Source organism: Thunnus albacares, chromosome 8, assembly GCF_914725855.1.
Source record: "Thunnus albacares chromosome 8, fThuAlb1.1, whole genome shotgun sequence".
Lineage (NCBI taxonomy): Eukaryota > Metazoa > Chordata > Actinopteri > Scombriformes > Scombridae > Thunnus > Thunnus albacares.
Window position 1 is genome coordinate 22,365,446 of NC_058113.1, and position 21,494 is coordinate 22,386,939.

A 21,494-nucleotide genomic window follows, 5' to 3' on the forward strand; every position below is an offset into this window, starting at 1 on the left:
ACATGCATTTTGAGTTCCACACTTATGTATTTTCAGAAGGATTATACAACATTAAAATTAGTCTCTTTGTGATTCAAGCAAATATCAAGTTTCAGGTAATGTTTTATTTTACAAGTTCCTGGAATTTTTCTGAGTAATAGTGCAGATATTTAGCATATCAGTTTTCTTCAATAATTACCTAAAAGTAGCTGCTGCGTATTATTAATTCCTAGGACATTTCTATGTAATTTGAGGGAGATATGCTTTTTAAGAAACAATCCAACAAGCTAAAATATCATTTGACACACAAAACTACACAATGCAAAATCAGTATTTTCTGTCTGTTAAAGAAGTAAGGGTCTCATTTATTAAAAATCTAGCTAAGTAACAAATACGTATGAACCCAAATATAACAATCTTGTACTTACCAACTAAACCAATTTAACACTTTTTTCTATTTCTTATCATTTGTACCAAACTGCACCACCCTCTCTGTAAAATGTCCTAAAAAATAATTGTTCAATACCTGCAAATAACTCCAGAGAACTATTATAAATTAAGGACCTGTAAAATAAAGCTTTCCCAAATTGGGTCTTGTATGCAGCTGTTATTTTCTATACTTACCATAGGAGAAAACTGATAAGTCAAAAGAATATTCAACTTAGTGCTTGTGGTAAGTGTACAATACATATTGCGGATTATTAACATTCTTAAATGATAATTTCATTTCATGCTACAGAGATAGGCTTACAATTTATAACAGTTAGAGATGTCTTATTATCAGCACTGTCAACACCACTCTCTGTGGCATGAGGGATCATTCTCTCTATTATCCTAGCAACGGCAGGAATTGTAAATATGGCTCACTATATTATGCATGTTGACAGTTGGAAAAAAGTGCTATTTTTTCATTCATGTTGACAAGTCTGGATAGAGGAGAGGGCAAAGCGAGACTTGTTCATCCTCCTCAAGTTTAATCTCTCAGGAATAGAATCAGTCAACCGAAAGGAACAAATCTCTAACCAATGATATCTGTGTATGTGCACTCTTGACGAACCTAGTGGTTACTGATCTGTCTTAAACACAGCAATAACCGTCTCTCACTCAGTATCTGAATGTAGATCTTATCAATCAATCAAAGGCCACTGAAACATGTTATTTTCACATTTAATGCATTCTTTCATCAGTTACAGAATCAGCCACCCTGAAGCACAATTCAAGTTCCGCAGCACAATCTTTATCCAAGTGGCTCAGAAGCATTTTAGTGTGAAGCCTTTTAAACTGTTTAATGGGCCATTATCTTGAGTGATCTTGAAGCAAAGCAGCTATGCATGAGATGTATCCTTAGAACTTCACAGCCTACACAAATACATCTATATTTGCAACAAAACAAAGCCTCTCACATCAAAATATGATGTTATTACAATAGACGAAGCAAAGGGGTATTACAGTACAATAATGAAATAACATAAGACATGATAAAAAAAAATAGACAGCAATGGCCAATTGATTGCCATGCTTAGACAAACAAAATCAAAACATTTGGTCATATTAATGCATGTACAAAAGGCATCAGACATCACAACAGAGTAAATAAAGCTGTTGCCAAATAAATGTAACTTCAGTGACACTGAGAAAGCAAAATGACAAATTACAGCTATTTTCTAGTGAGGGCAGTTCTTATCTCTTGTATTTTTCTTTTAACCAGACATGTCCTGGTACCTAAGGAGCCAAAGTCCCACAACGTTTTCCAGCTAGTTTTTGTTCCAATAGCCTCAGCCACACAATGTATTTCGACAGCCAGCATTTCTTTCTAGAATCCTTCTGAAACACAGACTTCTATCAATGTTTTAAGGTAAATTCATCTTTGATAGACTCATGACAACTGTAGCTGCTCAATGATAACAAAATAAGTGTTGTTTTGTCGTGTTACAAATGATGAAGTGCTCAAATTAAAGTCAAGTAATAGATACCCATTCAGCATAAAATACTGAAAACCCTGGTATCAACTGAAGGGATGAAATCTGGAGCACATAGTAATAAAAAAAGCCTCTAATAAAGTGCAGCAACTAATGTTTTAAGTTAAAGCATGTCTTCATTAGAGTAAAAGGTTGCCACATCTTTGTAAAAGAGCAATGGACATCTGGACTGATCCACATATAACTATGTGCTCCAGACGTCATCCCTTCAGATGTCACATTATTGTCCTGTCTGTTGAGTCACTGGCTCGGAACTCCTGGAGTTCCCCCTATCATATTCAACCTTTGTATCATGTGTGCCAAGAGAAATAAAATAATCCTTCTTTGGAAAAACACTACTGGAAGCTAGAGTAGGATATGCTTACTGGGAACTGAGGCAGGACTTTGTCTCTCTATAGCACAGCACATTTAATATCTGACTGCATCATAAACACAAAACTTTATGGTCCCATTATCTGTAACAGTGGTCCTCTACCCTGGCCATGGAGAGAACAAATAAATTGTGCAGCTCTTAGCCCTTAAAAGTTGTTTCTATCCATCATTCAAGGTCTTAATAAGCTAACAGCAGAGTGTGATGCTCTCTGGAAACAGGAAGGAGGACCACTGTAGTAGTGTTAAGTTTGTGCCCTGGTTACTCAGTTCTCTGCAGGCTTATCTAACATGGACTTGAGATGAGCGTGCAGGGGTTCGCACACAACCTGGTAGCCCTGAGGGGTCAGGTGAAGGTAATCGTACATGTCCTGGTGGGAGATGCTACCATTGGAGTGGACGAAACCTGGGTCTACGTTGAGGAAAGAGGCGTGGGGAAGGGACAACACAGTCTCCTGGACTAGCTTGTTCACCTTGGCATTTCGCTCTCGCAGGGGGTTGGGTGATTTACCTCTGGGCAGTATACCCTGCAAAACAGATGTAAGGATGGTATTGTTAAAACGGTGGAACGCTCCTAAACATGTTTATTCAAGAAATATTCAAGGAATGTTTCCCAAAGTGAAAATTAAGATCAGTCAGGCACTACCATCTCACCTACATGTCAGTTGACACTTCAATCAAGTTTGCAGCCCGATCAAACATATAATGAGTTCACCTATAGTTCTTTGCCCTCTACCAAACTAACAAAGCCTTTACATATAGTTTGTAATGTACTTTAGGGCTGACAGCGCCATATCGCACATCACAATCTACTGCAGTGTGTCCAAAACTCTTACAAAGCTGAGATGGAACTAAAGCGAATGACATTGCTGTTTTGCTTCATGGTTCATTGAATTTCTTTTGTCATTTTAGACTGACATGTAGGTGAACACCTCCATTAAGGAATGCATTAGGAAAACCTACAAGTACAAGCGTGTGGGCATGGGGGAGCTTGTTCTTGATGACTTGGACAATAGCCATGATGCCTCCACAGATCTGCTCAGCAGTGTGACCGTGATTGTTGGTCCCTACCCACAGCACTACAACCTATGATAACAAAAGAGAAAAGATTGCATGACTGAACCGATATCATAAATAGTTTGGGGCCAATAAACCGGGAATTAGGCGCAATGTTAAGTACAATGAGTCTATTGTGTGAATACACAAGCATAGTCATGTTCTCTGCTTTTGGCAGTGATTCGGACCTTTGGGCTGATGTTATCCAGTTCGCCGTTGCTCAGTCTCCACAGCACATGTTGTGTTGCATCACCACCCACCCCAAAATTTAGGGCATGGAGAGGAGAAAACAGCTGCCGCCATATCTGCAGACAAATCACAAAAACAAAACTTTCACAAGTTGAACACTAAGTATACACAATTTGAAAACCTGGTTAGATGTTAAGGAGAACATGACAAGCTCTCAGACAACCAGACACAGGGAGGAATGTGGTCTGTCATACCCCAAACTGGTGCATAAGCTGAACAAGAGAGTCTCCAACAAACAGGACATCGGGTTCTTTGTCTTTGCTGTCAGACACAAAGCGGTTGTGCTACACAGAGAAAAGGAGAAAGACAAATATACAGATTTTGATATTTTTAATACAGTTTAAGCTTGCCACTAGATGCAGCCTCATGGGCTACACCTGAAGGTGAGGCACATCAGGTGAACATAACCAAAAATATATTTTTTAGACTTTAAATGAATATTGCAGATACACATATTAAAATAGTGTCTTTTACAGACTTAGTTATTTAAGTATGTAAATTAGAAGATACATCCTTGAATACCAGAAAAAAATGTTATTATTGAATTAAATGTCAGTGATTATTCCCATGTCAATCTGACGAGAAAATAAGAAACTGGTCATTTACAGAAGAATTTTGTGAGAATTTAGTTTTCTTTTTGAAAAAAATATCCAAAACAATATGCCTAATGAATTACAGCTCTTTGTATTTCATAAGAGCACATTAATAAATTGCTGACTGACTTATCAGTTTTGCTTTTGACTGTTTTGGCCATTTTCAACTGAGGCCTTCTTTTAACATAAATCTTCAATCATCAAATCGTGAATTCACAAACATTAGCGACAATAAAGACTGAGAAATCCTTACAAAAACATTGCTGCATTGCTGTCGCTATGCAAACCCTTGGGATCAAGTAATGGACAAAACACATAAAAATAACGTTGTTTCACACACCATAGACATCCATCGTCCATCTCCCTGGGTGTCTTCACAGGGAGTGGGTGTGGCGGCTGGATTTGGGTCTTCTGCACTCATAACTTGGCTCTATCTGTGTTGGAAAGCAGTAACGTATGTTTGTTGGTAATTTTAACAACGATACAAACCGATAAATCAATGGACTATAGCTATCATTGCTAGCTAACGCTGTAGAGGTTGGTGGAATTAGCTACAACAGCTAGCCTGCTTGCTGAGGCACAAGATTGATGTAGTCTAACAGAGAGATAACGCTCATACACTAATAACAGACTGTTCCTAACAATAGATTTTACATGCCTGTATTGTGCAAAGACAAAAAAGACAAAGCTTTACATAGCCATTGTATTTAAAGATATTATTGAACACAGACTACCATGAAATCAAAATATCGTCATCTCCCAATTCAGTTTCAGGAAGTAAATTTTCACTACAGTTGCATGTACCACTGCACTCCGTGGGTAACAACACACATGCTTTCATGTGTTTTTCGTTTTTTCGGATATTTTGCTATTATTTCTGAGTGTTTTATAATAGATTTTAGCACATACGATATGACATTTAGTGAAGAAAACGGAAAACAAAATATAAAAGATGAGACAGTTTTACCTCCTCGTCTGTGTAAGTGGACTCGCCCTGCAGTTGAGTGTTCGTGGGTGTTGTTGCTGCGCAATGAGAACCAGCTGCGGTAGGTTGCCGGGCAACGACAGAATTACATGCGGTAGAAAACGACTGCGGACAATTTCGGTAAGCAGCGTTGTAAATGAATGATTTTACTTTTGCATAAAATGTGTCCTTGACGGATTTACCGTTTTGTCTCACATGACTTGTGCCTAAAGTTGAAGCTAGTTACTGTATTTCTAAGCAGCTACAGTTGAATACTGTAACTTAATACACGTGTGCTTCAAGTTAAAGTGCACCTGTTGGTTAACCACCTTGCTAGCTAACAGTTAAAGCTACATTAACTGCCTGGATTCAAATGTAAGTGTGTTTGACCGCAGGGGGCGCAGTTGCATTTTGAATGGATGTTGTCACACTCCTACACAAGTGGTTGTTGTTGTTATTTATCTTATTCTTTTCTTTAAAGGGGGTAAGAGAGAAAAGCCTGACAATATTTGGCTGCTGTATATTTTTGTTTAATTTCCAGGTACAGTGAGGTCACATTTTGCTGATGTTCTGTGTCGCAAATCTGGTACCCTATTTGCTTTCTGCTTACCTTTGATAGGCTATATTTTATGGTTTTATGCAGTCTTTAAAATAGATGAGATAAACTAAGCATTTAATAATATTTGGATGGCTCTTAAAACAAACAAACACACAACATTACTAGGTACAGTAGGGGAACATTTTCTGATGGCTGAAATTATGAGCTCTCAGCTCAAGGCTTGTTCATGACTCCTCACATGTAGAAAGTGTGACAACATTCAAGATTCAAAATATTTAATAGGTTTCTTAGGCAGTACTCCAAATCTACTTTTATTCCTCCATTTTATTTTATTCTCCTAGTTAAGTGATGCAGTGATGTCTGATATTGCACGCATACAAATTCATTCGACATGTGATTAAAAGGCTCAGTCTGCAAGTCCAAAGGGTCAATATTTGAATTTAGCCCATGTCATTAAAGGCGTACTACACAGGATTTGTCAGTTGCTATTTGTAAACGTAACATTCAAGGTCGACCCCTCCTCCCGGGCTGAGTGAGAGAGAGAGAGTGCAGCGGTGGTCAAGCAAGTTAGAGAGTGAATGAAGAGAGGGAGTGGCGGTAGTGAGAACAAAGACGTGAATCAGATAGATAAAACATTTTCTGATCGTTTCATGGCGGTTACGTTTAAAGGACAAATAAACCGACCAACACCTGGGCACAACCCTGCAGGGTTGCAACAATGCCAGATTTGGTGTGAATGGAGCTGAAGTGCACACTTCATCCTGTCCACTGTAGCCTCTCTGCTCTGCGTGTGTGTGTGGAGCTCAGCCCCGCCCTCGGTCAAACAGACACAAACCTGTTCTCTTTATACATCCATGACACAGACAGAGAGCAGAGAGAGATAGAGACAGAGACAGCAAGAGTCTTGACCTCACACTCTGCGCACTGTTATTGGCTGGAGGTGACACACCCACTGCCCAAAAGTTGTCATCCAGAAATGTCCCAAACACCGAAAATAATAAGAAAATACAGGCAGAGGGCAGGGCCTCTGTAGATACAGAAACTGTACTGTACATCATAAGTGATGATTGAGAGCGATTATTTTTGTATGAGTCTATACATTTTTTTTTAGGAAAATCCTGCATAGTATGCCTTTAAAGCTGAAGTGATTTGCTTGATAATCAAGTAGTAGTAGAGTTGACCTCATTGAGGTGAAAAGCTTCCTAGAGGTTACCAAGTTCTATTATCTCTTTTTGCTACAGGCTTACAAATGGATAATTGCAGTTATCTATCTACAGTATCCAGTTCAGCATGAGCCACATGTGTGTCAGGGCCTTATCAGAAAAAGAAAAGGTCTTAAATGTTTTCAACAAGCCATTTAAAACAACAGATGAAAACAGCTGTTTGGTGAACAGAGCCACTGCAAACTGCAAATGTTTAAACCATTGTAGTAAGACGGATGGACAGCAGAAAATGAAACGACTGAGGAAACGCAAGGAGAGGAGTCAGATGCGAGGTGGTGGGAAAGAAGCCTCAAAGACTAAATCACATCAGCATTACTGTCGTCAAAGCAGTAAAGACATGGCACATTTCCATAACTGCTGTCATAGTAGCTGTCATTGTCCTTCAAGGAGCGATGCACCATTTCTAAATGTAGTTCCTGCTGCACAGGAGCCCAGTATCATCACAGACAGCCGCCTGATAGGGCACCACGGCCTGTTCAACCATGAAGTGAAGTCTATTGACATTGAACGCTTGTTAACTGAGAAGAGGAAACTGGAGAAAAGTGGTAAGCAAGTGCAAAAAAAGGTCGATGCTACTTCACATCCTCCTGCAACATCTCACATTCCTTCTCCATTCTCCAGTAATGGTTTGTTTGGCGGTGACACTGATGAGGTTGTCCCATTTGAAAAGAAAGCAGACCTAGCTACAAAGACCCATTATGATTGCCAGGAGAAAGAGAAGAAAATCCTTCAGTCTGATAGTCAGGGATCAGATATTACACCGGGGCAGAGACCACAGCAACAATTAGATCTTTCATCTGGAAGTTATAAAAGCGATTTCTTGTCTAAACACAGCTCCCTCGATGTAGTGATAATGAAGAGCAACAAGGCCAACTCTGTCACATCTGAAAAGGGCAGAGTGTCAGAGCTGACTCCCACTTGTGAAAGAGGAAATGTGAAGACACTGAACAAGAAAGTAAAGGGACAGACGCTTTCAACTCTGGAGCACACCCCAAAGAACCAGGAGCCTCCTGTCCACCAAACACAAGCTCATGATCTCAGCCCAAGCCCTCTTCAGGTCTCTAGCTCACCCACGGCTGGAGCCAGTGACAACTTTGACATACAATACAGAAGGAAAGATCTTGATTGTGTATCTAAATCTGTCAGTGCAGTGGCAGCGCGTTTGTGTTGCAATCTACAGTTTCCGCTTCTGAGAAAGAGAAATCTGCTGTCAGAAAGCAGGGAGGTGCTGTTGAAGGCCTTGCAGGAGCGGCATGGACCCCGGCTTCAGGAGAACCTCCTTGAGGTGCAGCGATGCCTCAGCTTTGATACTGAATGTGCAAGAACAGTCCAGGACAAGAATCAGAGACCAATCCTGATAGATGAAGATGGGCTCTGGTCTACAGGTAGGCACTGTAGTAATATTCTTATTGATCTTTTCAGCCATGCTAGTAGTGTGATTCTACAACTTGACTTGACTTGCCATTAAATTTTGAGGATGAATCCTAATGACTTTGGTGATCCCCCACCTTTTCCTCTATGGTGCCACCATGAGGTTTTGTTTAGTAAAATGACACAATACATATTGGATAAATTGTAATGAAATTTGACACACACATTCATGTTCCCCACAGGATCAATTGTGAAAACTATGGTGATCCCTTGATCTTTCATCTAGCACCATCATTAGATCAAGATGTTAATTTGTCCTATACTTTGATTTATAATAAAAAAAACTAGTGATATTCCCATCAGCATACTTTGTGTTTTGGGCTAATTAGCAAATGTTAACATACTAAACTAAGATGGTAAACATTATACTTACTAAACATTAGCATTTTAGCATTTAGCTCAGCCTCATAGAGCTGTTAGCATGGCTGTAGCCTCTTAGTCTTGTTAAGTGATAATAGGGCTGGACAGTAATTCAATATGTTATTGTCTCTCTGTATAATCATATCATGTATCATATCAAGATATCACCATTCACAGTTCTAATTGATATCAATAACATCAATATTGTCATCTCAATATTGATAATACCATATTGATGTTGAGATCATACTATTGTCATTATATTAATTTGTCCATATCACCCATACTTAAGTATCCCTATTATGCTTGTTGTCATTTCAACATTTTTTAGGTTTTAAATGGCCAACAGTATGGATTCACTTTAACCCATAAACTATTTTTCTTGTTTTAAATTGCTGCTATAAGAAGGATTATACACATTATAGTTTGCGGGCAGTTTTCCAATTCTGTCTTCTACTTTTCAGATGCATTCACCGCAGCATTTCAAGCTGACAGTGCCAACCAGTCATGTTTTGGTACCCAGAAAACCACAGCTTTCAAAATGACAGGAAGTAAACGTTTTAACTGGAACACCAGTCTGCAGCCCCACCAGAGCTTGGAACAAGTAAGAACTTTTTTTGTTAGTTTTACATTGCCTCTCTCTCATTTAAGGTAATTTCACACACACATATATATATATATATAATCACCCAGCTGTAATTCCTTTAGCAACCTGCAGATAATTTAAGATTCTTTGGAATAAAATGCTTTCTGTTGTTTCATGTGAAGACTGCTGAGTGGTTGACAAGCCCCGTGGAAACTTCTGTCAGTCTTTTGGGTGATATCCTCAGACCTAGTTGTTCTCCCCAGTTCTGCATGGACTTTGAGCCCTCAAGAACTTCATCAAGTGATCATTTGTTTGCTCCCTCTCTCTTCTCATGTTGGGGAGCAACCACCTCAGCATCTCAGCACTGGGAAGACAGCTTCAACAGGTCAAAAACCAAAGAGTCAGTGATGTTTGATTCCTCTGAAAACAGCTTTATGAGCCACACCAGAGCAATAAGAGAGGGGAGCAATAGGCTTCAATACAGTGACCACAACATCCAGCCGTTCTTTCCCAACCAAGCACAGCTGCCAGATGGACATTCAGCAGAGCCAAGACAGTTTCCCCAGGAGCATGACTCATTTGAAAATGAAAAATGTTCTTTTGCTCCTGCTTTCTCTGCCCAAATTCACCAACCTCAGCAGAGCAATCACCAACCTTTCAGCCAATTCAGTCATCCTCCAACCTGCTCTTCCCTCAGGTCCCACCACAGTGATATGATGAATTACCCCCCATCTCACATGCTTGAAAGAAGCCCAGCACCTCCCCTCTCTTCTTTCCCGAGCCCTGAGCACTGGTCCTTCCCTCCTATGAGACTGTACTAATGTGTGATGAAGCTGTGCATAGACACATGCCTGTGAATGTTTCTTTTTGCAAACTAAAAAATGACTCTCTCTTAATTCACACCTTCAAGACTTTTTGTTTACAGTCTACGGAAACATGTTTTGTGTGCCCATATTTAATTTGAAACACATTATTAAATGTAAAAGCAATAGCTTTAACTTCTTTTATCTTTTGTCTCATCAATACTGAGATAAAGAAACACAATTATGTGCTGTTTGCATAGTTGGTGCATTTTTTTATATGCAGAATTGTATATTAACACATATCTTCATAAATGCAGGTGCTATAATGCGAAATTATTCACAGAGCAATAATTTTAGCTAAGAATGTGCTATTGTGAAAGCCATTTGATAATATTTTGTTGGTGGGTTACATTTAAATGCAAGAAAACACATTTGTACAATTGTGCAATAGTGAAATGCCATATCAAGCATTGCTAAATAGAAAATTAAATTGCACACAAGAAATTAAATTTCTTTGCTGATTCATGCCTGTATAAATCATGTTATTGTTAATCACATACGATACACTCAGTCACTAGATTATTAGGTAAACCTAGCTAAAACTAATGCAGTCTAATTCAAAAGCTCTGCAATAATATACCCTTACAGTACACAGAAGTATCATGTTCAGTTTTTGTTGAATTTGTTTTCTGAAGGTCTTAATCCAACTTTATGGTCATTTGGGCGGCTGTAATTTGTGGAGATATTGAATTGTATTTCTTTCATCCAACCTATTTATATCATTGAGTGGGAAAACACCTCTCAGTATATAACCAAGTATAATTCAACAGCACCACAAACTACAGCATCCAAAAATAATCATTCAGTTGAATCAACACCCCAGGTTCAACAAAAACTTTTTCAACATTTATGAAAGTAGGATTTATTGTAGGGCTGTTGTATTAGACTGTGTTAGTTTTAGCTCAGTGTACCTAATAAACTGGCTGCTTTTTACATTCACAGTTTACATTCAAACCATGTTTTCATGAACCTCTCCTAGCAGCAGAGAACTGAATTATTCATTTAACACACTGAGAGATTTGACTGAAACCACAAATAAAATCATCAAATCTTTTCAAGGTAGCAAGTCATAGTTGTCATCTGATGTGTAAGTCTCAAAATGTTCGGTTTCTCTGCTGTCAAGAGTTACACAATCTTCACCTTTGTAGTTTTCTTCTGTTTTGAGTTTGCTCCCTGTTCTCATTGCCCTACGTAGCTGTATCCAAAACAGCTCTTGTGCCTGAATCGGGTCGATGCAGTCTGAGCTGGGCCACTGTAGATAAGTCTTCTTCAGCATGACCTTCCTCATGCGGTGATAGGATGACAACTGCCTCTCAGAGATTGAGTCCAGAAAGACGAGCAGGAGAACGTCTCGATGCTCATCAAAAAGTCGATAGCTGGCCAGTTGGATTTCCAGAGAGCACCACTCACTTTTTAGGAAATTCCTGCTCACAACACAAATAGTTTTACGACTGCTATATACAGCAGAGACAATGTTATCCACAATATAACGGCCCGGCTCAAAGTCCCTGTGATGTAGGCAAAGTTTGAAAGAGGATCCATTTCCCTCCAGGTTGGGCAGCAACTGTTCCATGACCCATTCTTCATCAGAGGAGTTATAGGAAATAAAAGCATCATATTTGCAATTTTCTTCCTCCTCTCTAATTCTGCGCCACTGCTCACTAAACCAGGACCGAAACACATAGTAGCCGTACTTCATTTTCCAGTAGAGTTTGACATAAAGTAAAGGAGTGACTGTGAATAGAAAGATTGCAGCGACTGTGCTGAAGAACAGGTACTCCCCTAAATCTATGTAACAGACTTTGGTGTCAAAGTTGTAGAATTTGTGTTTTGCATCATGTTGGCATGGCAGATGGTGGAGATATACCACCTGAACATTTGGGTTATCTAGAGTCCAGTTTTGCAGCAAGCTGTTCTTGCAGGTGCAGCTTAGAGGAATATTACGTATGTCGAGGTAGTGGAGTTTAGGTAAACTTTCTAGTGCATCTACATTAATGCTATGCATCCCATTGCGGTTTAGCTGCAGTGTGTGTAACTGTGTGAGATTACCAAAAACCTCCTTTGAGAAGTTCTGAATGGCTGTATTTTCTAAAATCAATTTGGTTAAATTCCTTAGATTTTTAAAGACTCCTGGTTGTAGTTGTAACACCCCAACACAGCAGTTATCCAGTGTGAGGAAATGTAAGCCTGTCAGATCATCAAAGACATCAGGAGCAAGAAGAGAGATCTGATTGTTGGTAAGATACAGAGATTTCAGTGAGTGGAGGCCACGGAAAAAATAGCGGGGTAAAAGTGTGAGGCCATGGGGCCGCTGCCCATCTAATTTCAGGTCACTGAGTTTGCTGAGATTCAAAAATGGTGAATAGATATTTCCATCGAGGAAGCGAATCTGATTACTTTGTAAATCCAGGACTGTGAGTGTATCTTGAAATACATGATAGAGCGAAGTGTCAATCTGTTTGAGGTTGTTTCCATCGAGATAGAATTTGGAAAGATTTTTTAGTCCATCAAGACCATACGGCTCAAAATGAGTAATCTTATTACCTCCAAGGTCCAATATAATCAGATTATTGAGACTGAGGAAGGTCCCGTTGAAAATGACAGAAATACGATTGTTGCGTAGGTTCAGGGTTTGTAAGCTGACCTGATCTTCAAATGTGTCATTGAACAGATCAGTTAAGAGATTATTGTCCAAACGGAGTGTCTCAAGCTTTTTTAACCCTTTGAGGGCTTTGCGATGGAGAAAGGCAATTGTGTTTATGTTCAGTTTTAGCGTCTTGATATTTGGTGTATGATAGAAAGCATAAGAGTTGACAGCCAGAATGCGGTTGTAACGATAGCTCAGCTCTTCGAGTTTTAGGAACTTAACCATGTGTTTTGTTTTACACGACAGGATGCGGGTAAGATGGTTATGCTCTGAATCGAACCTTTTTATATATGTCTGGTTGTTGAGAAAGTTAAGACACTTTATGCTTTTCAGTTGATTGCGGGATAGATCCAAAGCCCCTTCGATTTGTGGACAATTGTTCAGTGTGTAGTTTGTTAGATTCTTAATACCATTACAAGTCAGGCGCATATTTGAAATCCTCTTCACCTTTGTCTTTAACAATCTGCACAGCTCCATGAGCAGAGTGTCATTTTTTAGACCAGTGCCGGAGAAATCAACGTGACCTGCGTTGATGTTGCTGATGTTCAAAAACTCCACCACCCCAACACTGGTTGAACGCAAACGCAGATAGTTTACTTGTTTCAAATCCATCCCTTTGAAAGCCGTCGCGGAGAGTCTAACATTGTATGACAAATCTAGCAGCTTGATGAGCCTGAGGAACGAATGTTGACATCCTAACGTAGACAGATTGTTTTTACATATATATAACACGGTGAGGGATTTGGGTAATGAAACATTTGAGTGGCTGAGATTTGTCAAACTATTAGAGCAAAGATCTAGTGTCCTCAGATTTGTTAGGTTCGACACAGATTCAGCAATCTCTGAGAAGTTTGTTAGAAGGTTTTGCCGCAATATTAAAGTATCTAGCCTGAGAACAGCAGAGAAAATGCTCTCAGGGAGCTGCTTTAATTTATTGTTGGTCAGTGAGAGAGAGGTGAGGTTGTGCAGGTCCTCAAACAGAGAGGGGCTGAGTTCTGATATGTTGTTAACGGACAAATTCAGAGACTTGAGTTGATACAGGTTTTTGAAAGCAGATACATCAATAATGCTCAAGAGGTTATTATCTATTCTGAGGTGTTGAAGGTTTGGTAAATGAGCAAAGCTCTTTTCAGGTATGTGGCTGACAGGATTAAATGAGATGGTCAGATTGATGGCAGATGGTGGCAGGTCATGTACAATGGCAGATATGCTCTTCTCCTTTCGACGGATGCAGTTGAAACTTGTTCTGTATGAGTATGGATCCTCAATGCAGTTGTTATAGCTGTAACCAGTGATGAGTTGAACAGCACCAAGCACAACTGTAATTGACAACAGCTGATGAGTTAGACTTGTCATTGTGTCTTCTTACAGTCTAGAGAAACAGTCCTTTAAATTCCCACATCAGTGTATTTGTTGGTTTGGTTTGTTTGTTGTTGAACTTGGTTCAGGAATCTGAGGGCAGAGAGCAGAACATAACACATATCATGGCGGGTTGTACAGGTGAATTGAAAATAGCATTTTCAAATAAAGCTGAGAGCAACAGATGAATGCAAAATTCTTTGTCAACTACCTTTTTGTGCTGATGCTTAATTTGTAAGCAGAACAATTCTTATACAGAATTGCTACCACAATCCTAAGAGTATTCACCAGCATTCATACTGTTTCTGTTTTCTTTTTTATCAAATCCGACTCAATAGTCAGATGTAAGTACTTCAAGATAAAACTTAAAGGATAGATTCACAATTTTTCAAGTCTGTCTCAAAACAACAGTCAGGTGCCCAAATGAACATTGAAACAGTTTTTCCTTGCAGTAATCATTCTCCCTGTTCATACTGACCATTAGAAAATCCCCCTCCAAATACAACTACAATGTTAGTGATGGGGGCCAAAATCTACAGTCCTTGTTTTGAGCAAAACTGCATTTAAGTCTTTTATCTGAAGCTTATGTGAGGCTTCAGAAATCTGAGTTAGTCAAATAAAGTGGATATCTTCCACAGTTATGGCCTTTTTAGTGAAAAAATACCCTTTTTGTGTCTCAGCTAACAGTGTTTTCCTGTTCAGCTGCAGTGGAAGGTTAGTGACAAAAATAGGGAATTTGGTACTAAAAAGACAATAACTTCAAAAGTATTGAATTGATTTGACTATTTTGGACTGCTGAAGCATCATATTCTCTTCAAATAAACTTTTAAACACATTTTTGCACGGACAGAGGGCTGTGGATTTTTTCCCCCCATCATTTACATTGAAAGTGCATTATGAAGGGATCTTCTAATGGTCAGTATATAGTATATTTCTACATTAAGTTTTTACTAATGCTAGTATGTCTAACCAGACCCAAACCCCAGTTTCACCAAGTTCCTACACTGGTCTCAGATCTAGGAGTCCTATAATCCTCACCTGTGTCGATGCATTTGCTGAGAAATTTGAACTTCAGCTCAGTTCCTCTCTTGTTAAGTTTTCATATCCTTTTTCACTCTGTCCTCTTGTTCCTCCTCTGCTTCACATTTGTTTCATTTTAGTACAATCCACACCTTATAGTATTAAAATTATACCAGGAAAGAGTTGGCACAGTTGGCTCAGCAGCTAATAATTTGGCCTGCAATGAGTTTATTGCTATAGAAATGGGCTGTGTAAGACAACATCTATCCTCATGTGAGTTATGATGGTATTCGTACAGAGAAGGAGACTCCCAAAATAATCCTTGTGCAGTTCTTTACGGTCATAAACATTCTCCATTATTTTTCTTATTTACGTGTCAGAATCAACCTCTTCAGTTAAGGTGTTTTTAGTCCGAAAACTGGCTGTCTAAGAAACATTGCCTAAAAATAATAATGATATACAGTGAGAATTCCTCCTTGTATAACCTTTTACACTATCTTTCATTCTCTTTTCTAGATAAGTAAAACACTTTGGCAATAGAGTCAAATTAAATTTGATACAATTATTTTTCTATGAAAGCCTTACCTGTTCAAATAAATGCAACTTGCCTCTCCAGAGAACTTCTTGTACCGTGACTATCTTAGATGCACACTAAATCACAAAAGAGGAAGATGGGAGTAACCCATGCGCTTCCTTTCATATCCAGTTGCAGCAAATGGTGTATAAATCATAACATAACATGACCAAAGGGTTTTATTGAAACACTGTTGTTTGAATGAATATACATTTCTTAATTAAACATATATAAAATACTCATTGTATAGAATATTACATGAACACATGATACACATTATGGAGTAAAAGAATATTATGTGGAGGGAAAGCAGTCTGCAGTTACAATTACATTCCAAAATAAATAATGTGTCTAAATGCCATTATAAACTTGCTGATTTATTGTAAGGGAAAAGTCACTGCTGTAAATCCCAACATTTCCTCCTTCATGGCCTCATGTTTGTTGCATAAAGACAATTTCATCACAGTGGGTCGCTGTTTAACTTGGTATGAAAAACAGTTCTCTGCCAACATCTTCAGTGACTCAATAAGTATGCTAATAGTAGTATAAAGTAGTATATACAATACAATAATGGTATAGATTAAATAATTGTAAACCTTGTAACAACATGCTTTGGCAAAACTTTACTTAATTATGAAAATGCAAATGAAACAAATTTGAAATGCAGAAATGGGGTTCAGACCAAGGAATGTAAATTTCTACATGTGCTCTACCTTTTTCATTTTGTAAATTACATTCAACATCCCTTTTCTTTCTCATCCTCTCATCTTTTGCTCTCGTGCCATCTGACACAGTCCACACAGAGGCAGGCAGGCCATGACTACCCAGTCATCACACACAGAGCCCTGGGAAAAAGCACAGGGACAGTAAACAGGTGACAAACATTGTCATCTCATTAAAAAAAAAGAACAATGTCTTTATAGGTCTGTGTTCAGGGACTAGGTCTCTGCATTTCACAAAACAGCATCCTATTTTCATTACAAAAGTACTGAAAGTACAGTTGTTTGACAAATTTAGCAAACTTACACCTATGTTGTATCTGCTGCGCATGCTTGTCCTTAGAGCAATCATGGCACCAGGAAGGAAGGGCAAGCAGCAGCTGTCCCCGTTGTCCTGAGCCACCTTACAGGCCAGGATACATGGGACGAATGATGCACAAAGACCTGAAAGTGAGAGATATATTGTCACATAGGGTTTTATTTCCCAGCAAAGGCTAATTTCTGCTTATTTCCACAAACACACGTACAGATGCCACAGTCTTCACAACAGTCGCACACATTTGAACTCCAATCTGATAATCCAGAGGAGTACTGTGTGACAGAGACCTGAGGCTGCGAGCTGATCACATTTGACTGGAACGCCATGGCTGTAGGTAGAAGAAGAGGAATATGAGGTTGAGGAGAAATATAAATAATAAAAAACAGATGATATTGTTTAGTTTTCATTCTTTGTAGTAATGTTCAGGCAGTTGTAGCAAGCCACAATATTTTTAAAAAGGAACATTGATGGGTCCTATTTGCAGCAACGCTTCCTCCAAGCAAATGTCCAGGTAAGTGTCCATTCCTGTGCCACAGCTTCAGCGATATAGCCTGAAGACTCCATGGAGCTGGACAGGACAACCTCGGCTTGGAGGAAACGTTGCTTCACATCTTACCTCAAAAAGTTAGTCTATAGCTCCTGTAAAGGTTGTCCGATGTTGTAGATGGCTACTTATACGATCAGAAGGCAATGGCCGTTACTCTTATACTGTGTGTGACATCACTGGAGTTTCTATGCTGATATAACATGGCAAACAATGACTATCTGGGCAGGTACAAACACCCGGTAAATAGAAAACTCAAATGTTTGATTTTGGGGCGTACCACACCTTTCAAAAGGGTGCGCCTAGCATGACGTGGTTTTTATCAGCATTCAGTAATTGAAGAACAAAGCAGTGCATATTTGTATTTCAGCCACATTCAGAAACCAGGTTTTACCTTTAGTGCATGGGTGTGGTGTGTACTCACTGTGGACCCAACTATATCAATGAGAAAATAAGAGTAAAAATGATCTGTGACTGTCGAGCACAGACCTTAGTTGAAAAGGGTTTGCACTCTTGTGCAATGCATTGTTTTATGTTCGTGCGTTTTTGTATTTCTGTTTTGTCCTGATGCACACATGTCTTTCTGTAGAAAAAAGTGATGAACATTACTCAACACGTGCATGCAGAGATGATGTAACGTGACAGAAGGTTCTTCAACTACAGTGTATAGAATACAACACCTTTTGTTCATATGTTTATATGTTTGATCCCTGTTAGCTGTGCACCCAGGAATCATCTTCATGGAGTCTTTATCAAGTTCATACATGACACATAAGACAATACCAACATTACAGGAATATAAAAGAGATTGAAGACAAAAATATTTACAGTAAGACAAAGTAAAATACACACATAGCAGTGACAGATGGGCACAATGCAACATTAGGTTAGGTTGAGATTTATTTTGTCAAAAGGATATGTGAATAATAAAATTGTAATATAAACAAAATTAAAACACATACACAAATGACAGTTTCAGCAACATTGGATGTAAATAATGACAAGTCAAAAAAAGAAAAATATAATGAAATAATTAAAATATATATAAATAATAAAAATAAAGTTAGACAAACTACAAATAATATGAAACACAAACAAGATGTAATGCATGAAATTAATCCATAAAATAGTAGCATGACACATGATAAAAACACTTACCCCCACCCTGTTAAAGATTACAGTTCAGTTCAGTTCAAATATTTATTGTCCCTCGAGAAGAAATTTCATTTGCAGTAGAGGGTAAAAAAAACAAACAAACAGAAAAAACACAAACACAACATACAAGAGGACAAAGGACATTAGTCATGACGGTTACAGCAGACAAAAAGGGAGACAAGAAGTATCAAACGTTTGTTAAAAGTATCAAACCATTGGAATGGTGGTCATAATAAAGTGCTGCTTAGCATAGCAATCCAGGTTTAGTGCAAATTAAGCACATTTCTTGGACTTGGAACTGTTATTTCCTGCCAGGACTTTCTGTTGTGTTTGGACTCCGTGTTTTTGTTCTTTTGGGTTCCTGTGTTGACCCTGTGTTTCTGTTAATTCCAGTTCTTCTTTATGGTAACTGTGCCTGTAAGTCCCCCCCCCCCCCCCAAATCCAAGTTCATGGACTCCAAAGCAATGACCAAAAGAGAAACATGGCGGAATACATAAGTGATGAGTCAGCTGTAGAGTCACTTCTGTTCCCCTCACATTCTATCACGAGTAGAAAAAGTCCGTCCAGACTGTCAGACTCTCTGCGGTCTGCCCACTTCTCACTCGACATGCAGCTTCTCTGTTCACAAAACCAACCTCCTTTCAGCTGAAGCTCCTGAGGAGCTGAGAGGACACCAGGCTGAATGACAACAGAGATTTACTTTACTGCCTGCTCAGATTACGCTTCACTAAATGCGACAGAAACGGACTCAGAACGTAAAAAAACGGGGGGCTTCTGTGAGACTGTCTGGGATTCAGAGTGGTTTGATACATTTAAAATAATAGAAGCGTATCTGTTCCGTGCTAAAACACTTTCTAAGTGAATTGGCCACAGCCTCTCTCTCTCTCCAGTTCACCAGCCCTCCCTAACCATTCAACAGGTGCTGGAGACGGGAGACTGTCAAGTCTTAACACACGCTGGGCCTTTTCCAAAGTACCCCCTAAACCCTCTCCCTACCTACTTCCACTCCGTTTGCGCGTTCATGTGGAGGGTCTGCCATATTAAGTGCCATCCCAAACCAACAGCGGAGAGTGGAAGTGGTTTATAAAACCCTCCAGCAGCGTGCCTATATCGATGCTGACTTACTGGGCACGTGCAACGCCTATTGTGTTCGTCATGGAGGCGCTGTATACAAATGTTAACTTCTGTGTGACAACCTGTACAAACATTTAATAGTAAACTGCTCAAACTAACATAGACATTTAATATTGCCACGCAGATGTTTAAAACTTAAAGGATACATTGTATTTAGATCGAATATACCGTTTTCTAGTCTAGAAAACGGTAGACGTGTCTATTTGATTGTAACGTATTGTATATTTACAGGGACTGTTGCTAAAAACATGCAGCTTATAAACATAAGAATGTAAAAGGAGAGGATGTTTATAAAGAAGAGAAATGCAACCAAAGAGGCTCGGGAGTCATTTTGGTATTATAGTGTATGTATATGTTGTATTATATATGATTAAGTCAACCTATATGTTTGACATTAGTGTCGTTTTTTATTTAAACAAAACTGGTTTGTACAGGAACTTCAGTAAGTTGTTTAATTTATTTCAAATGGAACATTAATACATTTTTTAATAGTTTGACAGTCCTTTTGTGTATCCTTCATATCAGAGACAACAATGTTCACAACCTCTGGTTGTTATATCCCTGTTAGTGGCAGGAGCTAAATATACTTCTGACTACAAATGTATAAAGGAAAATGTAAATACATTTATTGTGTCAGGAGTGCACTCCGTGACAAGTGGGAGTGGGTAGGGGCTACTTTGGAAAAGGTCCACAGCTGCTCTCATGACTTCCCCTTGTCCTGTGCATGACCACGAACACCCCCTGCTGATTGGCTGGAATAGTGTTGTGTGGCTTGCTCTGAGCCACTGTGTTGACATGCCCATTTAAAGAACCAGGGCTGTGTATTAACACCAGATTTTTTTCAGTGCACACACAGAACGGACAGCTAGCAGACTGTGAGGAGATATTCACTGAATTTGACAAAAAAAAAAGTATTACATTAGAATTGCTGACTATACCTTGAAGTCTGGACTGAGTGGAGGATGGACAGAACGACCCCTTGAGATATTATTGCTCATTGTAGTTAACCTTTGTCCTGACGTTTAAGTTTGTGTACATGTGAGCATACAGAGCTGAAGTAATACTTTTGCCTTCACATGATTCAGAATGAGTTTGCATGTCTTAGTTATTTTGCAGCTCATTTAGCTCTGTACAGTAGCACCGTGTGTTTTGTTTGCATTTGGCCTGCTGGCATTTGGGGCCTTCTTGAGCCTAATTGTGTTTTCTGGGTTTTGGTTTTCCTCCTTCCTGCACTCCTCCCCAGCCCGTTTTTCCCTCCACACCTGCCCTGCATCATCCTCATGAACCCTACCTTTATCTCAGTTTACTTCCTCAGTCTGCTGTCACCTTCACACCTGCCCTATATCAGTCTCGTCAGCCCTGCCTTGCTCCCAGTGTCTTCCCTGCCAATCAGCTCCCAGCCTGCCTTTGTGTTGTGCCACCTGTTCCTTGTTGTCTGATTAGTTTAGTTTGTATATAAGGTCTGGTTTTGATTTCAGCTTTGTTGGACCATTGGTTTGTTTTGGTTGCCTGCCTGCACTTTTGTGTTTCTGATTCGATGACCAAATATATTCTTCAGTTCCTTATGCCTGCCTATAAACCTATTGCTATAATAGATTTTACACACTGTCTCAAATATTGCATGGACTACATTTTAAAAGATTCGATATATTTACTCATCTCTACTCAGTCCATTTTCTTTAGTAAGATGGTTTTATAACTGTTTTCAAAATTCTAATGGACTCTTAAATATCTGATATCATCTGGTAGGCCCAGACACATTGAAATGATTTTTAAAAAACCTTATCTATAGTTTTTGACTGAATTTTGAC

The 21,494-nt window shown here is 39.0% G+C and overlaps 4 protein-coding genes across 6 annotated transcripts; 1 reads left to right on the forward strand and 3 right to left on the reverse strand.

The window, feature by feature from the left end:
• Positions 1-1,132: 1,132 nt before the first annotated feature.
• On the reverse strand, positions 1,133-5,271 carry pafah1b3. Of its 3 annotated transcripts, none has more exons than XM_044358861.1 (6): positions 5,193-5,271; positions 4,566-4,659; positions 3,827-3,916; positions 3,572-3,688; positions 3,291-3,413; positions 1,133-2,854 (listed from the first exon to the last, which is right to left on the reverse strand). In XM_044358861.1, the coding sequence occupies exons 2-6, from the start codon at positions 4,644-4,646 to the stop codon at positions 2,594-2,596; spliced, it is 672 nt and encodes a 223-aa protein (XP_044214796.1). In that variant the 5' UTR covers positions 4,647-4,659; positions 5,193-5,271; the 3' UTR covers positions 1,133-2,593. The 3 variants fall into 3 exon arrangements, with proteins under 3 accessions (XP_044214796.1, XP_044214794.1, XP_044214795.1); XM_044358859.1 differs by lacking the exon at positions 5,193-5,271 and adding an exon at positions 4,960-5,054; XM_044358860.1 differs by lacking the exon at positions 5,193-5,271 and adding an exon at positions 4,884-4,995.
• On the forward strand, positions 5,243-10,346 carry si:dkey-250k15.4. Its single transcript, XM_044358858.1, has 4 exons — positions 5,243-5,330; positions 6,990-8,356; positions 9,227-9,366; positions 9,531-10,346. Exons 2-4 carry the CDS (start codon positions 7,039-7,041, stop codon positions 10,167-10,169), a joined length of 2,097 nt encoding a protein of 698 aa, XP_044214793.1. The 5' UTR covers positions 5,243-5,330; positions 6,990-7,038; the 3' UTR covers positions 10,170-10,346.
• Positions 10,347-10,450: 104 nt separating this feature from the next.
• On the reverse strand, positions 10,451-15,888 carry tlr21 (toll-like receptor 21). The gene is made up of 2 exons (XM_044358857.1): positions 15,823-15,888; positions 10,451-14,310 (listed from the first exon to the last, which is right to left on the reverse strand). The coding sequence occupies exon 2, from the start codon at positions 14,212-14,214 to the stop codon at positions 11,266-11,268; it is 2,949 nt and encodes a 982-aa protein (XP_044214792.1). The 5' UTR covers positions 14,215-14,310; positions 15,823-15,888; the 3' UTR covers positions 10,451-11,265.
• Positions 15,889-15,967: 79 nt separating this feature from the next.
• Positions 15,968-18,310, reverse strand: cnfn (cornifelin). The gene is made up of 4 exons (XM_044358862.1): positions 17,466-18,310; positions 17,058-17,177; positions 16,838-16,974; positions 15,968-16,656 (listed from the first exon to the last, which is right to left on the reverse strand). Exons 2-4 carry the CDS (start codon positions 17,173-17,175, stop codon positions 16,567-16,569), a joined length of 345 nt encoding a protein of 114 aa, XP_044214797.1. The 5' UTR covers positions 17,176-17,177; positions 17,466-18,310; the 3' UTR covers positions 15,968-16,566.
• Positions 18,311-21,494: the final 3,184 nt, after the last annotated feature.

What these genes read in the sequence shown, in the direction of transcription:
- si:dkey-250k15.4 (XM_044358858.1), top strand. Translation starts at nt 7,039, where the DNA reads ATGAGCCACATGTGTGTCAGGGCCTTATCAGAAAAAGAAAAGGTCTTA. An exon ending in AGATGGGCTCTGGTCTACAG is followed by an intron (nt 8,357 to 9,226) that starts GTAGGCACTGTA and finishes TCTACTTTTCAG; the next exon opens with ATGCATTCACCGCAGCATTT. An exon ending in CCCACCAGAGCTTGGAACAA is followed by an intron (nt 9,367 to 9,530) that starts GTAAGAACTTTT and finishes TTTCATGTGAAG; the next exon opens with ACTGCTGAGTGGTTGACAAG.
- pafah1b3 (XM_044358861.1), bottom strand. Translation starts at nt 4,646, where the DNA reads ATGAGTGCAGAAGACCCAAATCCAGCCGCCACACCCACTCCCTGTGAA. An exon ending in AGCTTATGCACCAGTTTGGG is followed by an intron (nt 3,689 to 3,826) that starts GTATGACAGACC and finishes ATTTGTCTGCAG; the next exon opens with ATATGGCGGCAGCTGTTTTC. An exon ending in TGGATAACATCAGCCCAAAG is followed by an intron (nt 3,414 to 3,571) that starts GTCCGAATCACT and finishes TTGTTATCATAG; the next exon opens with GTTGTAGTGCTGTGGGTAGG.
- tlr21 (XM_044358857.1), bottom strand. Translation starts at nt 14,214, where the DNA reads ATGACAAGTCTAACTCATCAGCTGTTGTCAATTACAGTTGTGCTTGGT.
- cnfn (XM_044358862.1), bottom strand. Translation starts at nt 17,175, where the DNA reads ATGGCGTTCCAGTCAAATGTGATCAGCTCGCAGCCTCAGGTCTCTGTC. An exon ending in TTGTGAAGACTGTGGCATCT is followed by an intron (nt 16,975 to 17,057) that starts GTACGTGTGTTT and finishes TCTCACTTTCAG; the next exon opens with GTCTTTGTGCATCATTCGTC. An exon ending in GCAGCAGATACAACATAGGT is followed by an intron (nt 16,657 to 16,837) that starts GTAAGTTTGCTA and finishes GCTTTTTCCCAG; the next exon opens with GGCTCTGTGTGTGATGACTG.